A 16,570-nucleotide genomic window follows, 5' to 3' on the forward strand; every position below is an offset into this window, starting at 1 on the left:
ATTTTTTCTTTTCATCTCTCTCAAACTCTCTTTTTCTATATCTCTTTTTATTATGGAGAGAGATGGAAAGATAAAGAGAGAACGAAAGAGTTCTTTCTCTGTCTCTTGCCATCTCTCTCCATCTCTCTCTCCATCACTCCCTTCATCACTCCCTTCATCACTCCCTTCATCACTCCCTTCATCACTCTGACTTTTTCTCTCACATTTTATTTCTTTTTCCATCTCTCTCCTTCCATTATTTTCTCTTTTTCATCTCTCTTTCTTTCTCTCTCTTTCCATCTTACTCTCTTCATCATGCTCTCACTTTTTTCTCACACCCTATTTCTCTTTCCATCTCTCTCTTTCAATCTCTCTTCACCTCTCTCCATGTCTTTCCATTTCTCACTTTCTGTATCTCTTTCTATCTCTCTTTCTTTCAATTTCTTTTTCTTTCACCTCTCTCTCCATCACTCTCTCACTTTTTCTCACACTTTATTTCTTTTTTCATCTCTTTCTCCATCTCTCTCTGTGTTTCTCTCTGTTTTCTCTTTCTGTCTCTTTCTCTTTTTATTTATTTGGCTCATTTGTCTCACTCTCTGTCTCTCTCTATCTTTCCCGATATCACTTTCACTTATTCTTTATCACATTTTATTTATTTTTTCCACATCCCTGTTCCTCCTGCTCTCTCCATCTCTCAATTCATCTCACTTCATCTCTCTCTCTCTCTTTCTCTCTCTCTCTCTCTCTCTCTGGTGTATTCTGCAGCCCCTCAGTGGTCGGGTCACTCGGTGCAGGCAGTGTGTGATGGGCAGCGAGAGACACACTGAAATATTCATGCTGGAATATGCTGGTGTTCTCTCTCTCTCTCTCTCTCTCTCTCTCTCTCTCTCACACACACACACACACACACACCACACACACACACACACACACACACACACACACACACACACACACTGCTAAAGTATTCCTCAGAGTGCACTGCCCCTCCTGGACGCTGGTAAAGTAGGTGTGGGGTACACCCCAGTGGTCGGCTGTGGTACTGCAGCGCTGATTGGGTCTCAGGAGAGCAGTGAGTGTTTTCATCTAAATACAGCATTTAACACACACACACACACACACACACACACACACACACACACACACTGCAAGCATGCACTGTACCGTTATTAAAGTGGAAGCGCAAGGTACTGTCGCAGGTGTTTCCAATAAAGTGGCCATCAGTGAGTGAAATCACAAGGTACTTTAGTAGGTGTTTCCAATAAAGTGGCCACCAGTGACTGTAAGCACAAGGTACTGTAGTAGTAGGTGTTTCCAATAAAGTGGCCATCCGTGAGTAAAATAACCCCAAGGTACTGTAGTATTAGGTGTTTCCAATAAAGTGGCCACCAGTGACTGTAAGAAGCACAAGGTACTGTAGTAGTAGGTGTTTCCAATAAAGTGGCCACCAGTGACTGTAAGCACAAGGTACTGTAGTAGTAGGTGTTTCCAATAAAGTGGCCATCAGTGAGTGAAAGAAGCACAAGGTACTGTATTTAGTAGGTGTTTTTAATAAATTGGCCAATCAGTAAGTGAAAGCAGAAGGTAAATTAGTACGTGTTTCTAATAAAGTGGCCAGTGCTGACCTGGAGCAGGAGGTGGTATTTCAGGACTCTCTGCATCGGGACGACCAGCAGATCTCTGAGAGTAAATTTCCCGTTATTCGCTCGTTTAGAACAGACCTGTCAGCAGCACAGAGACAAACACAGATATAATATTAATATTAATAATATTTATAAAGCATGATAGTATAATATAACTGAACAGAGCAGTATAAACTGCAGTATCTCAGTTAAACAGCAGGTGGCAGTATTACACTACAGGTACCTCCAGTTTCTGCCTGACGTCCTCTTTATCTTTACAGATATCATCCAGACAGGCGATGGCCGTCTCCACCTGACTGCAGTATTTACCATACAGCAGTAACCTGTAACACAGCAGCAAAAACTGATAAATATATATATTATAATATATGCTAAATATATGTACCTGAACAGGTGAGCTTCCTAACAACTTCCCAAAAAAACCTGCATGTTCTTCTTACTCAGAAACAGAACAGAATATATATTTATAATTATATTACTCTTACTATAATTATATTACTGTTCTTTATCAAACCCCACTTATTGATGGGAGTGAAATTACATATTTTTAGTTTTGGCCAATTCATTTATTTCTGTTGAAGACTGAAAATACTTGGGTTTGACATTAAAAATGAATACAGTCAAAAGACCAACATTTCAGCTTTTTTTCCAGGTATTTACATCTGGATCTGATACACAGTACAGAATAATATTGGACAAACATTCAGAATGTCCTAAAGAAGAAAGTCGTCACTGGTGTACTAAGTAACAATGTACTATGGAGTGATAATAAAGGCTGACTGATTAATTTCCAGGTATTTACATCTGGATCTTACACACAGAAAAGAATAATATTGGCCATAGCCAGTACAACAGTTTGGAATGTCCTGAAGAAGAAAGTCGTCACTGGTGTAATAAGTAACAATGTATAACTGAGTAAAAATAAAGGTTGATTGATTGATTTACAGGTACAGGTATTTTCATCTGGATCTGATTTACAGTACAAAAGAATATTGACCAGAGCCAGTAAAACAGTTTAGAATGTCCTAAAGAAGAAAGTCGTCACTGGTGTACTGACTGATGTACTTTTCAGTCCCTTTAAACGTAAAATTAATTGCTCGGCTGCATTGAAAATGAGTGTTACTCTCAATGCTTTACTAAGTGAAGATAAAGTTTGATAGATTTATTGATTAATTGATTGATTGACCAATCAATCCTCATTTCTCACCTCTCCTTGTAGTCGATGAAGATCAGGTGGAGGTTGCTGGCACTTTGGTGACCGATGGAGTTCTGGACGTCCTGCAGGAGGCTCTTGTGCACTTTCACCAGGTCCTAATATAACATTAATAATAACATCAAAACTTTTAACAAATCTTTATAATATGTTTAAAAGCACTTTTTACAGATTTTTTAAGAACCAATGCAAAAAGATATATTTATATATGTATTCTTATTTACTGTATATAACCCTGAAAGACACAAACTGAAACACTGATTGTTAGAAAAGTGGAAAAAAGTGAAATTATGGAATCTGAGCCACAATATATTGAAAATATCAATTAATAATTCATGTAAATGTTTTATTTGTAATGCCCATTAATGGTTAAAGCTAATAGATACACCTTAAAGAACACTATTTCACTTTATAACCTTATTTAACTCTAATAATAAACTTCTACCTGAACTCTAACTGAGTCTAATCAATCAGGACCTTCATATATTATCTATAAGATAGTACTCACTGGAATGTTAACGAAGACTCTGTCGATCTCTACAGCCGTGAGGAACTGTTCCAGCGGACGCATGAAGAACTGAGGAAAACAGAGGAAGATCAGCAGATAATTAAATCATTAAATAACAGTATTGTTAATGTTATGACATGCTATTATAACAACTCTGGCAGAAATCCATAATTCACATCCAGTTCTTTAAATGTTGTTCTGGGTTCTTTTGGGATCTCCTGGATGAGTTCTTCATGCCCTTTTGGAGTAATTTCATTCGGTCAGCTGGTCACTCCTGGGAAGGTTCACCAGTGTTCCATTTGTGTTTTCTCCATTTGTGAATAATAGTGAATCACTGTGGTTCTCTGGAGTAGTTTTTGGAAAAGGTTATAAAGTCATTTATTTCTAAAGCTTTGGGACTCCAGAGAACCACAGTGATTCACTATTATTATTCACTAATGGAGAAAACATAGAACACTGGTGAACCTTCCCAGGAGTGACCGGCCAACCGAACAAAATTACTCCAAAAGGGCATGAAGAACTCATCCAGGAGATCCCAAAAGAACCCAGAACAACATTTAAAGAAATGCAGGATCTCACTAAAGCCTCAGTTAAGATCAGTGTTAATGATTCAATAATAAAAAAGAAACTGGGTGAAAGTGGAACTTTTTGACATGTTTCCTGTTAAATCTAGTGTAAAACTCTGCTTGTGACCTCAAGCTCAGGTGTACATGGGTTCTGCAGCAGGACAATGACCCATAAAAAGGTTTAGGAGGGTCTAGTTAAAGTCTGGATGATTGAGATGCTGTGGATGATCTTAAACAGGATGTTTATGCTGGAAAATCCTCCAATGTGTCTGAATTAAAACTGTAATTCTGTAAAGAAGAGTGGAACAAAATTACTCCACAGAGTTATCAGTGAAGCTTGATAACTGGTATAGTTGGTGTACTTTTTCACACAGGGCTAATAAATAAAATTATCATTTAAAAAAGTTTAATTAAAAAAAATAGTTACTCAGGTTATCTTGATCTGATATTATTATTCTGGGTATCAATAAATCAGATTTAACTTCTACTGACAAAGGAGTACCACAAGGCTCAGTCCTGGGTCCAGTTTTATTTTAATATATTTTTATTTATTTTATCACCTGCTTTACTTTTGACCTATTACCATTTTATTTCATTTATTTTGATTTTTACTTTTTATTTTTTATATTCTATCTTCAGTTGTACCTCCTTTCTTTATAATCTTGGTGTAATTTTAGCAAGTCTTCATTTTTTAGTCCTTTATTTTATTTTAATTTTGTTTTTTTTATCTTTTATTATTCTAATCATTGATCTATTTATTTTATTGCTTTACTTTATTTTAGCCTGTCCACTTATGCTTTCATTCTGACAACTACTTTTTCACACAGGGCTAATAAATAAGATTATCATTTAAAAAGTATTTACTTAGGTTTTTACATTTTATTTTACATTTTGCTTTTTATTTTATGTTAAAAAGTTATGTTTGTCTGATATTTAATTTAGTTAATTTAATTTAATTAGATAATCGGAAAAAAATTAGTACGACAAAAAAGCAAAAACTAAAGAAATCTGTGGGGACAAATACGTTTTTCATGTCACTGTATGTTCGCTACAGTTACGGCTCATATCCCTGAAATTATGGTATGTATAAATGCCGTTTAGGTGTGTGTGTGTGTGTGTGTGTGTGTGCGTGTGTGTAGGTCACATGATGCTTCAGGCTGAACTCTTACCTTCTCGATGGACTCGAGTGTCTCTGTGTATTTCTCTTCCGTCTGTCTGATCTCCGCCAGACAGCAGCTCCTGATGTCCGTCTCAGCCTGCTTCTACACACACACACACACACACACACACACACACACACACACACACACACACACACACACACTCAGTTATAGCCCACGGCGCTCACACACTGTAGATGACTTCACACTGCACGCTCTCCAGCCCCGGGCTCTCCTCACACTAGCTTAGCGACACGCTAACACAGCACTGCAGTCTTCCACTATCAGTCCAGTCACTCTAATACACAACATATGGACAAAAGTATTGGGACCCCTGCTCATTTATAGTTTCTTCTGAAATCAAGGATATTTAAGTGTTATAATATGAAAACATAATGATTAAAATGATCCTATTTGTGCCACTATTAATAATAAATTCCCATGTTGGACAACTGTCACTTTACTATTGTACAGATTATTTATTATTAATATAGCTTTATAAAACAAATATATCACAATATTTCAGGGTATTTTAACAGTAACTACATTTTTGGTGATATAACAAAACATTGATTTTTTTTTTCTTTTTATTAATTTCAAGCATATCCAATTGCAACTATTTTTTTTTTTAAGTTTTAGAATAAATGAAAGAGTTTCATACGTTCAGTAAAAACAAAACATCTAAAATCTTTATCAGATTTTAACCCTGATTATTTATAAAATAGTAAGTGTAGCAAAATAAAAAAAATGCATTATGAATGCAGGATTCATAGGAAGTGTTATTTTAAAGCAGCTCTTTTGGAAATATGAGATATGAGCTTTTTGCATGGAAGCTATAAAACGCTGTAACACACTGCTGTGTGTGTGTATGGAGACTATTGAGTGTGTGTGTAGTGTGTGTGTATATGGTGTGTGTAGTGAGTCAGTAACTGGATTTTTCCGCTCTGTCACACCAGCAGCTACTTCCACTGCTCTCTTATCTCCGGCGGGAGCTTCTGACCCCTGACTGACTTTCAGTTAGACCATCTACAGCACCAGTCAAAAGTTTGGACACTCCTCTTCTTTTTATTCTGTGTGTTTCAGTCAAAACTAATTACATTTCTTTCATTTCTTATTGACTTTAGACTTGATAGTAAAACACAGTGGATCAACACCAGCAGATGACAGACATGACTCTCCAAACCATCACTGATTGGTGGAAACTTCACACTAGACCTCGAGCAGTTTGGACTGTGTGTCTCTCCACTCTTCCTCCAGACTCTGATCCCTTCATTTCCTTTAAATGAAATGTAAAATTTACTGATGATCAGTGATGGTTTGGAGAGTCATGTCTGTCATCTGCTGGTGTTGATCCACTGTGTTTTATTATCAAGTCTAAACTCAGTGCAGTTTTGTTTTCCCACAAAATCTTACAGCACTTCATATCTTACAGCTTCCCTCCGCTACTGACAACTTTTATGGAGATGCGTAGATTTCATTTTCCAGCAGGACTTGGCACACTGCCCACACTGCACAGCAAAAGTACCAGTTGGACACTGATTTTTGGGTTTTCATTGTCTGTAAGCTTCATAATCATCAACAATAAAATAAATAAACGCTTAAAATAGATCACTCTGTGTTTAATACATCTATATAATATCTGAGCTTCACATTTTCAACTGAATTACTGAAATAAAGTAACTTGTCAATGATATTCAATTAATTTCTTGACAGCTAGAGTTGAATGTCATCAGCAAAACAATGGTAGGAGAAGCCATGTGAGCGGATAAACTGCCCTAAAAATGTATCTGATGTGATCTACGGATCTTTGTTTTGTTGCCAAAAAAAAATGAATATTCACAAAAAACATTTAAACCAGGCTTTTCTTTTCCTCATGGGAGGAAACCAATGTGAAAACGGGAAAAAAACTACCAAACTACTCTGAAGGATGACGCATTAGTGTAAATAAAATTATGTATTTGTAACTGTGTGACTGTAAAGGTGGGCGGGGTTTCAGATGGCTGTTTTGGATGTTTTCACACCAGCATTTGATCCAGTTAAAACAGAATCTGGTTGGTTTGTACTCTTAATGCGGTTTGATTGAGCAGGTGTGAAAACAGTAATCTAAATCTGGAGCGGTTGATCTGGTCTCAATCTGACCCAGCTATCAAATATACTTCTTTTTAATTGAGATAAACTGCTGATAAGCTGCAGTTTAATCTAATAGTTTAGCCAGATAATATACAGTCATATGAAAAAGTTTGGGCACCGCTATTAATCTTAATCATTTTTAGTTGTAAATATTTGGGTGTTTGCAACAGCCATTTTAGTTTGATATATCTAATAACTGATGGACACAGTAATATTTCAGGATTGAAATGAGGTTTATTGTACTAACAGAAAATGTGCAATATACATTAAACCAAAATTTGACCAGTGCAGCCATTGCTTGCAGAAATGGCTTCTTTCTCATCACTCTCCCCATACAGCTTCTCCTTGTGTAAAGTGCGCTGTATTGTTGAGCGATGCACAGTGACACCATCTGCAGCAAGATGATGCTGCAGCTCTTTGGAGGTGGTCTGTGGATTGTCCTTGACTGTTCTCACCATTCTTCTTCTCTGCCTTTCTGATATTTTTCTTGGCCTGCCACTTCTGGGCTTAACAAGAACTGTCCCTGTGCTCTTCCATTTCCTTACTATGTTCCTCACAGTGGAAACTGACAGGTTAAATCTCTGAGACAACTTTTTGTATCCTTCCTCTGAACAACTATGTTGAACAATCTTTGTTTTTAGATCATTTGAGAGTTGTTTTGATGAGCCCATGATGCCACTCTTCAGAGGAGATTCAAATAGGAGAACAACTTGCAATTGGCCACCTTAAATACCTTTTCTCATGATTGGATACACCTGGCTATGAAGTTCAAAGCTCAATGAGGTTACCAAACCAATTTTGTGCTTCAGTAAGTCAGTAAAAAGTAGTTAGGAGTATTCAAATCAATAAAATGATAAGGGTGCCCATACTTTTGCACCGGTCAAATGTTGGTTTAATGCATATTGCACATTTTCTGTTAGTACAATAAACCTCATTTCAATCCTGAAATATTACTGTGTCCATCAGTTATTAGATATATCAAACTGAAATGGCTGTTGCAAACACCCAAATATTTACAACTAAAAATGATTAAGATTAATAGGGGTGCCCAAACTTTTTCATATGACTGTACTGTAAACACTGTCTCTGATGCTGCTGCTCCATGCTGTTTACACTCCACACTAAAAGCACAGTATGTGCTGCATTCACTGCTCACAAATGCGCTGCACGTCCTATTAAAAACACTGTGTTTTAAAGCACAGTGATATACAGATATACGCTCTGGAACACAGAATCTTCTCAATATATTTACTTTCTCGATTCAAAGTTTGAATGCTAGGTGTCAGAAACGGGCCAAAGAGTCTAAAAGCGGAGAGAGTGCGCATTTCTAGTGCAGAAAAATGGGCCAAAGAGTCTAAAAGCGGAGAGAGTGCGCATTTCTAGTGCAGAAAAACGGGCCAAAGAGTCTGAAAGCGGAGAGGGTGCGCATTTCTAGCGCAGAAAAACGGGCCAAAGAGTCTAAAAGCGGAGAGAGTGCGCATTTCTAGCGCGGAAAAAGGGGCAAAGAGTCTAAAAGCGGAGAGAGTGCGCATTTCTAGTGCAGAAAAACGGGCCAAAGAGTCTAAAAGCGGAGAGTGTGCGCATTTCTAGCGCAGAAAAACGGGGCAAAGAGTCTAAAAGCGGAGAGTGTGCGCATTTCTAGCGCAGAAAAACGGGGCAAAGAGTCTAAAAGCGGAGAGTGTGCGCATTTCTAGCGCAGAAAAACGGGCCAAAGAGTCTAAAAGTTGGCGTAATTAAGGAGTTTAATATTAAGAGACATCATGAAATTAAACATCAATTTGAAAAATCTTAGTTTACACAACACTGTCAAAGATAAAGATAGTAAGTCAAGTAAAATGGTGTGTAAATGAAAGTAATCAGGAAAAAGTATTATTTAAAGTGGTATATTTCATTATGTGTTTTATTATAGAGTCTGTGGCCCGTGACTTCAAATATATTTCTCCTTCTGGCCCCCAACAAAAAAAAGTTTGGACACCCCTGGTCTAAATAAACTTAATAAACTCATCAACTGATTCGGATCATAGAAACTTTCACTACTACAGGTGTGAAAACGCTCTTTAATCTACAGAGTAAAGAGATGATCTTACTGGTGGAGCTCCAGCCTCGGCCTTCATCAGATCTTCATACACCTCCCCACCTTCATCATCATCATACACACAGTCGTACAGGTCTTCCTCATCGTCCACGCCATTCTCACTGCAACACACACACACACACATACACACATATATATTAATATATCAACATAGCATCAACATTTCAGCATACTCTTAGATTTCTTAAATCAGGTATAAAATATAGATATCAGATACAGAGATTTCTCAGTGAATATACACCACCGGTCAAAAGTTTTAGAACACCCCCTATTGTTCATTAGTCCAATAGCACTTCTGTATGACTCAATAATCCTTGTTTTATCATTTTATCATTTTATTACTGCAGTTCTTTTAAGTTTTAAGTGCATTTGTTTTCCTCAAAATTGAACTTCCTCAAAGCTGAACCTAAAGAGCTTAAATGGCAAAAAATAAAGGCAAATAAATGGGGGTGTTTCAAAACTTTTGACCGGAAGTGTATACCTGTAATATTATTTTTTGATTTGTTTTCTCAGTCCAACAATAAATGCATCCATACAGTACAGAAGCTCTGAATCACCTAATCAATCAATAAATCAATCACAAAATTAATAAATATGTAAGTATATAAATTAATAAACATGTAAGTATAAAAGTATGTAAAAGTATAAAAGTAAATAAATAAAAAAAGTTAATTAATAAAGAAAGAAATAAGTACGTAAGTAAATTAACAAAGAAATAAATGAAAATAAAAAGTACAGAGGTTTTATAAATAGGTATTCACTGTAAAATACAGAAAACTGTATAAAGAGCAGGGTTATATTCAACTGGTGTTCCCGGTCAGAGTTTTAGGAAAGCATTGGAGTGTGTTACAAGTGTTACCAGGAACACAGAGGCACATGTTCTCCAGAGGAACACACACACACACACACACACACACACACACACACAACATCTGGAAAAGGAACATCTAAATGGCAAAAACAGGGAGTCTGTTGATCGGTGCAGATGTGGGCGAACGTGTTTTTGAGAGTGTGTTTTTCACTGTGTGTGTATGTGTATGTGTGTGTGTGTGTGTGTGTGTGTGTGTGTGTGTGTGTGCGTGTGTGTGTGATTTAATAATTTGCCAATAAATGCAAAGAATAATAAAGCAACCGAGAATATGTAAAAAAATATGTGATTGATTTGCAAACATACAACTTTTTTCCTTCTGATTTTTTTACATTTTGCTTGCGAATTTAATTTTTTTGTGCCAAAAAAAAACAATTGGCACCAAATTAAATATATAGATTTTACTGTGTAAGGTTTTTACTGTATAAGCTTTTTACTATGTAAGTGCTTGGTGTGGCACAGTGGATAACACCACTGCCTGCTTTTGAGCTATTGCATCATGTGGAAGACTAGGGTTCAATTCCAGGTCATTTAAAAAAAGCATGTTTAAAAGCAAGTCCACTTATTCCTTGGATTTTCTCTCAAGAAAGTCTTTATTTTAAAGAAATGGTTACAGACTGCATGTTCAAATAATTTATATTCATGACGAAAAAAATCTCTTCTGTTACTGGAACTCACTCCTGTTACTTTTTATACTTTGAGTAACACGACTTTTAAGTTTTTAGGCACAGAATTTGCAAAAACATGAACAATATCTAAATGTGACTATGCTAATAGCATGAGGACACTGAGCACATTTTAGTAATTTTCCCAAAATTTGTATTTTAAAAAATAAACCAGTAAGATCTAAGAATTAATTTAGGTAACAGGACTGAGTGTTGAGAGACAGAAAAACTAATGTGGGAACTTAATTTTGGTCTTCCCATGATCTTTAGAAGAACCAGCTGATGACATCACTTCCTGTTGTAGATGTGACTTCCTGTTGTAGAATGTTCCAGATGTTTCAGATGATCAGGGTAATGTGTTACAGTAACAGGACTGAGTGAAACCTTAAATTAGCTCAATGTATAAGACACTATGTTTAATAATAAAAATGTATTTTAAAGTTATTTTGTCTGCACATTTATACATGTAATTCCTGGGGAAAGAAATAGCACCAATTCTGCAGAAAATTTCATAGACAAAAATGGAGATGCTTTTTATTTTGAATTAGGCGGACATGATATGTGGAGGTATCTATGTTAATTACTTTATCTGTGAGTGGTCTTAATGTTTTGGTTAATCTGTGTGTGTATATATAATATATAAGACTATAAAAAATCTTTCTGTACAATTTTCTGCATGTATATAGAGAATACAGTGATTTATAGATTAGCTTCGAGCTCTAAAATACATAATAAAAGTCTCTCTTACTCGATTAGGTCCTCCAGGTGGTTGTAGATGTCCTCGTCCTCCACGCTCTCCTCTGTAGGAAACGGTCTGCAGGAGGGACAGAAGGACAGGAGATCAGTGTGAGGGGATGAGTGTGATCTGTTTTACACTAGTGATCAGATCTACAATATTATTAATCTTACTTTATTCCAGTCTGCTGAGCCACGGCCGTGCTGGACAGTCTGGACAGCGTGTCCATCACCTGAAATACAGAGGAGGAACCGGTCAGGAGCCGCCGTGAAGATTATACACACCAGGGATTAATATATATAATAATAATAATAATACAAATAATAATATTAATATTAATAAAAATATCACAGTGATGTACTGTATGTACTGTAATGATGCTGATGCTCCAGCAGAGGGAGGTATAATACAGTGCAACACTGATAAAGCAGCCTTACACCCACACAAATAAGAGAGCACCTAAAAATTATGAGTTTCTTTAAATTTTACCAAATTAAAAACCTCTGGAATATAATCAAGAGGAAGATGGATGATCACAAACCATCAAACCACCAAACTGAACTGCTTGAATTGATTTTTGCACCAGGAGTAAAGCAGCATGAAGTTATCCAAAAGCAGTGTGTAAGACTGGTGGAGGAGAACATGATGCCAAGATGCATGAAAACAAAAAACTGTGATTTAAAACCAGGGTTATTCCACCAAATATTGATTTCTGAACTCTTTAAACTTTATGAATATGAACTTGTTTTCTTTGCATTATTTGAGGTCTGAAAGTTCTGCATCTTTTTTGGGGTTATTTCATTATTTCTCATTTTCTGCCCTAAATAAATGCTCTAAATGACTAAAATATTTTTATTTGGAATTTGGGAGAAGTGTTGTCTAATTTATCTATAGTTAAAACCTCTACACTGTCACTGTCATCACAAAACCTCACTTCTCCAGAACTGTAAGTGTAGATCAGGTGGAAAATCATGCTCTCAGTGTTTAATGGAAGTGATGTAATGATGTTTCACTGGAGTTTCTGATTGAAGTTAAATAAAGATGAAGTATTAGAGTACAGTTACAGCGTGGGGGTGGATATGACTGATTTTATAGAGTAATATATATATGATGTTTCTGTATAAGAGAAGATACATGTATATTCAATGCTATTCAATGCTAGTGGTGTTTTTTTGATGCTGTTTTTTAATGCTGTTTTTTTCCTGTTTTTCTTTTTAGATGCAGAGCTTCCAGGACTCAAATAATGCAAAGAAAACAAGTTCATATTCATAAAGTAGTTTTAAGAGTTCAGAAATCAATATTTGGTGGAATAACCCTGGTTGGTTTTTAATCACAGTTTTAATTTATGCATCTTGGCATCATGTTCTCCTCCACCAGTCTTACACACTGCTTTTGGATAACTTTATGCTGCTTTACTCCTGCTGCAAAAATTCAAGCAGTTCAGTTTGGTGGTTTGATGGTTTGTGATCATCCATCTTCCTCTTGATTATATTCCAGAGGTTTTCAATTTGGTAAAATCAGAGAAACTCATCATTTTTAGGTGCTCTCTTATTTTTTTTCAGAGCTGTTTTAGAGGGATTACAGTGTTAGAGTAAACTATTCCGTAACTGAAAGAAGACTGAAAAAATGTGTACTTTTCCCGTCGTTACGATAGCAAAGACACACAGACACGCCCTAAATCAAGCTGCATGGTGCACAATTGATTACTATAGATCTTATAGATCACTAAAACAGGGCCATCAGCCCTAATAGTTTAAACTCTCATTGCTTCTCAGTTTGTATCTTTAATAAAAAAATAAAAAAGCTAAAATTCAGGTAATAAACATGCTATAGCTGATTTTCAGAGATCAGTTAAGAATACAGGACTGATAAAACATGCTGTTAATCAATACTAACACTAATCTTGACCTGAACATGTGCGAGACACATTCAAAACACGATCAATACGCCAATATGAGCTAAGGTCACATGATCTGCACCTCCAGACGCTCCGCAGTATTGATTCTTTAAGAGCATTTCTGATTCTGAGCGGTGATGCTCTACATCAGCATGATTTCATGAACAATAAGTTACTCAAATTCAACCCTAAAAACCCTAAATATGTTTCCATTGTAAATTTTTTAACCTATACAATGGCTGTATGTATCATAGGGCGTTTTTACACCTGTAATTAGCTTCTCTAGTCTAAAACACCTGATGAGTTTGTTTAATTGCAGTGTTTTCCCCACAGTTTGGTTTGTTTTCACACAGGCACAAATTTCAATTACAATTTTACTTGGACTTGATGACATGTCTCTCCAAACCATCACTGATCATCAATAAATTTTACATTTCATTTGTAAATGGAGTGGAGAGACTGCTCGAGGTCTAGTGTGAAGTTTCCACCAATCAGTGATGGTTTGGAGAGACATGTCTGTCATCTGCTGGTGTTGATCCACTGTGTTTTATTATCAAGTCTAAACTCAGTGCAGTTTTGTTTTCCCACAAAATCTTACAGCACTTCATATCTTACAGCTTCCCTCTGCTGATAACAACTTTTATAGAGATGCGGATTTCATTTTCCAGCAGGATTTGGCACACTGCCCACACTGCCAAAAATATCAATTGGTCTTATATAATATTCAAATTTTCTGAGACACTGATTTTTGGGTTTTCATTGGCTGTAATCCATAATCATCAACTCAACAATAAAAAACACCTGAAATAGATCACTCTGTGTGTGTAATATAACTATATAATACAAAGCTTAGATTCTCTACCAGAACCTGACCTGACCCGAGGCCTGACCAGAACTCGGGCCGAGTCGGGCCGAGATTTTGCCACCACTTTCCTCTGGCCGAGTCGGGCTCTGTTTTTTAATGCTGTTTTTATCTTATATAAATCTATGGCGTGATAATCACAATATAGCAAATTAACAAATCAAACAAATATCTGTTCTTAAAAAAAAAATTCTTAAATATGGGTCTATGCTTCTTCAGTGTTGCAATGTTAATTAACACCATTTTGAACAGATTTTGCTTGTTCAAATAGCCTGTAATTTGTAAAAAATTAAAAAAGCTCTAAAAGTTTGACTTAAAAAAATCTCTACTTACTTATAAAAAATATAGGGTTTAAATCAGGCTAGGGCTCATAATGACAGTTTACGGAGCGGGGCGGAGCAGGGTGGGGCGGGCTCGGGCTAAATCTGATTGTTTGGGCTGATCTAAGCTCTAATATAATATATGAGTTTCACATTTTAAACTGAATTACTGAAATAAAGTAACTTTTCAATGATATTTAAATTTTTTTGAGATGCACTACTAAATAACCCTCATACAAGATCAGCTTTCCATCTGTTTAAATGGAAAGAAACCAAAATCCTCTAAACTGAAGGTCTAATTAGTACTTAAACAACATAATTAACGGTAATAAAACAATTTTATAGAAAAGTCATGAATGGTTTGTAATATTCGGCTCAAAAATGCACAAAAAATGTGATTTTCAGCTTGTTGTGGCTACTTCACTTGCGCAGATCTCCACAGCAAGGAGTGCTTCCCCAGTAAGACGCTGCCCTGCCTCTGTTTTTTTTAACAAGAAGCAAGCTGATTGGCTCTTTTTGTTGAAGGGCGGGACTTTATACATGAAGCCTCTGATTTTACTCTTGTGCAGCAGGAAGTGATGCACGACTGAAAGTGAAGCAGGCTGAGTGTGAGTGGTGTGAACAGTCATAGTGAAGCGACTCTACAGCACGCTCACGTCACCCTCGCCTACTTTCACCTTCACACGTCTTATCTTTACTCTACACCTTTACTTTACTTAGTTTTTCCATATAAATATCTGTATAAATACATGTAGTCTTACACAGAGATAAATGTGGAGGTGGTGTTAAATAACATTATAACATTAAAATGCACATTTTAGAGCCTGTTTTACTAATATTAAGTATATTAGTATATATTTGTATAACAAAACAAGTTGCTGTCCTCAAAAAAACAAAAAAAAATCCGTAAAACAGCAAATTTTAATCAAAGTAAAAGTGAAAGGATTATATTCTAATTCATTTTAAAGTATTTCTTACTGCTGCTGATGCTAATGTAGCATTGCCGAGTAGCATCACAGCGCTAACGCTCGGAGGAAAGTGCAGCGACTCGGTTCTGATACATCAGCTCACAGACGCAGCTCACCTTGTGCTGATCCACATCACCCTAGGAGTGATGAGGAGAAAGAGAGAGCTCCATCTACTGTACTGTACCCACCCAGAGAGAGCAAGACCAACTGTGCTCTCTCAGGGCTCCAGGTAGCCGATGGCAAGCTGCATAAACAGGATTCGAACCAACAATCTCCTGATCATTGTGGCAGCGCTTTACACTGCTTTACACTGCTTTACACTGCCATTGGTCCATTCATCATACAATTCTGATACAATATAAAGAGTTTTATATAAAGTTTGGACACACTTTATATTGAGTAATTTTTTTATAATTTAAAAAGTAAAGTCACTCAAACTATGGAGAAAAATAAACTGAATATTTAGCAACCAAAATAAGTGTTAAATAAACCAGAATATGTTTTATATTTTAGATTCTTCAAAGTAGCTCCTCTTGCTTAGATGACTTTGCTTTGGCTGGATTTTCTCAGTCAGTTTTATGAGGTAGAGTATCCTGGAATTCAGGCTTTCAGTTAACAGCTGTGCTGGACTCATCAAGAGTTAATTACTTGAATTTCTTGTCTCTTAATAAAGTGTTTGAGAGCATCAGTTAAAGTAAAGTAGTGAAGAGGTAGAGTTACAGGTATACAGTGAATAGTGAATATTTGAGTAATGTAGTCATCGCAAAGACTATCAAAAATGTAATGATGGTGAAACTGGCACTCATCAGGACCACCACAGGAAAGGAGGAGCAAGAGTTTTCATTAGATTTACCCAAACGCTTTACGGAGTATTGTGAATCCTTTCATGTTCCTTCATAGTCTGGATCAATTCAGTATTAAATTACAAAACAGGAAGTGAGTTTAAACTTTTGACTGGTA

The 16,570-nt window shown here is 36.2% G+C and overlaps 1 protein-coding gene across 3 annotated transcripts in view; it reads right to left on the bottom strand.

Annotated features, from left to right (window-relative positions):
* LOC103022015 (guanine nucleotide exchange factor VAV3) overlaps positions 1-16,570 on the bottom strand; it is a 228,910-nt gene that overhangs the window by 137,126 nt on the left and 75,214 nt on the right. For all 3 annotated transcript variants that reach the window (XR_007439653.1, XM_049480878.1, XM_049480877.1), the window contains exons 3-10: positions 11,737-11,795; positions 11,576-11,641; positions 9,287-9,395; positions 5,079-5,171; positions 3,344-3,412; positions 2,830-2,933; positions 1,846-1,945; positions 1,605-1,700 (exon numbers count right to left, since the gene is read on the bottom strand). Coding sequence is in view for 2 of the 3 variants with exons in the window: in XM_049480878.1 (XP_049336835.1) it covers positions 1,605-1,700; positions 1,846-1,945; positions 2,830-2,933; positions 3,344-3,412; positions 5,079-5,171; positions 9,287-9,395; positions 11,576-11,641; positions 11,737-11,795 (696 nt within the window). In the remaining variant the exon portion in view is untranslated. The remainder of the gene's footprint in view (positions 1-1,604; positions 1,701-1,845; positions 1,946-2,829; positions 2,934-3,343; positions 3,413-5,078; positions 5,172-9,286; positions 9,396-11,575; positions 11,642-11,736; positions 11,796-16,570) is intronic.

Source organism: Astyanax mexicanus, chromosome 6 (assembly GCF_023375975.1).
Source record: "Astyanax mexicanus isolate ESR-SI-001 chromosome 6, AstMex3_surface, whole genome shotgun sequence".
In the NCBI taxonomy this organism is placed as follows: domain Eukaryota; kingdom Metazoa; phylum Chordata; class Actinopteri; order Characiformes; family Acestrorhamphidae; genus Astyanax; species Astyanax mexicanus.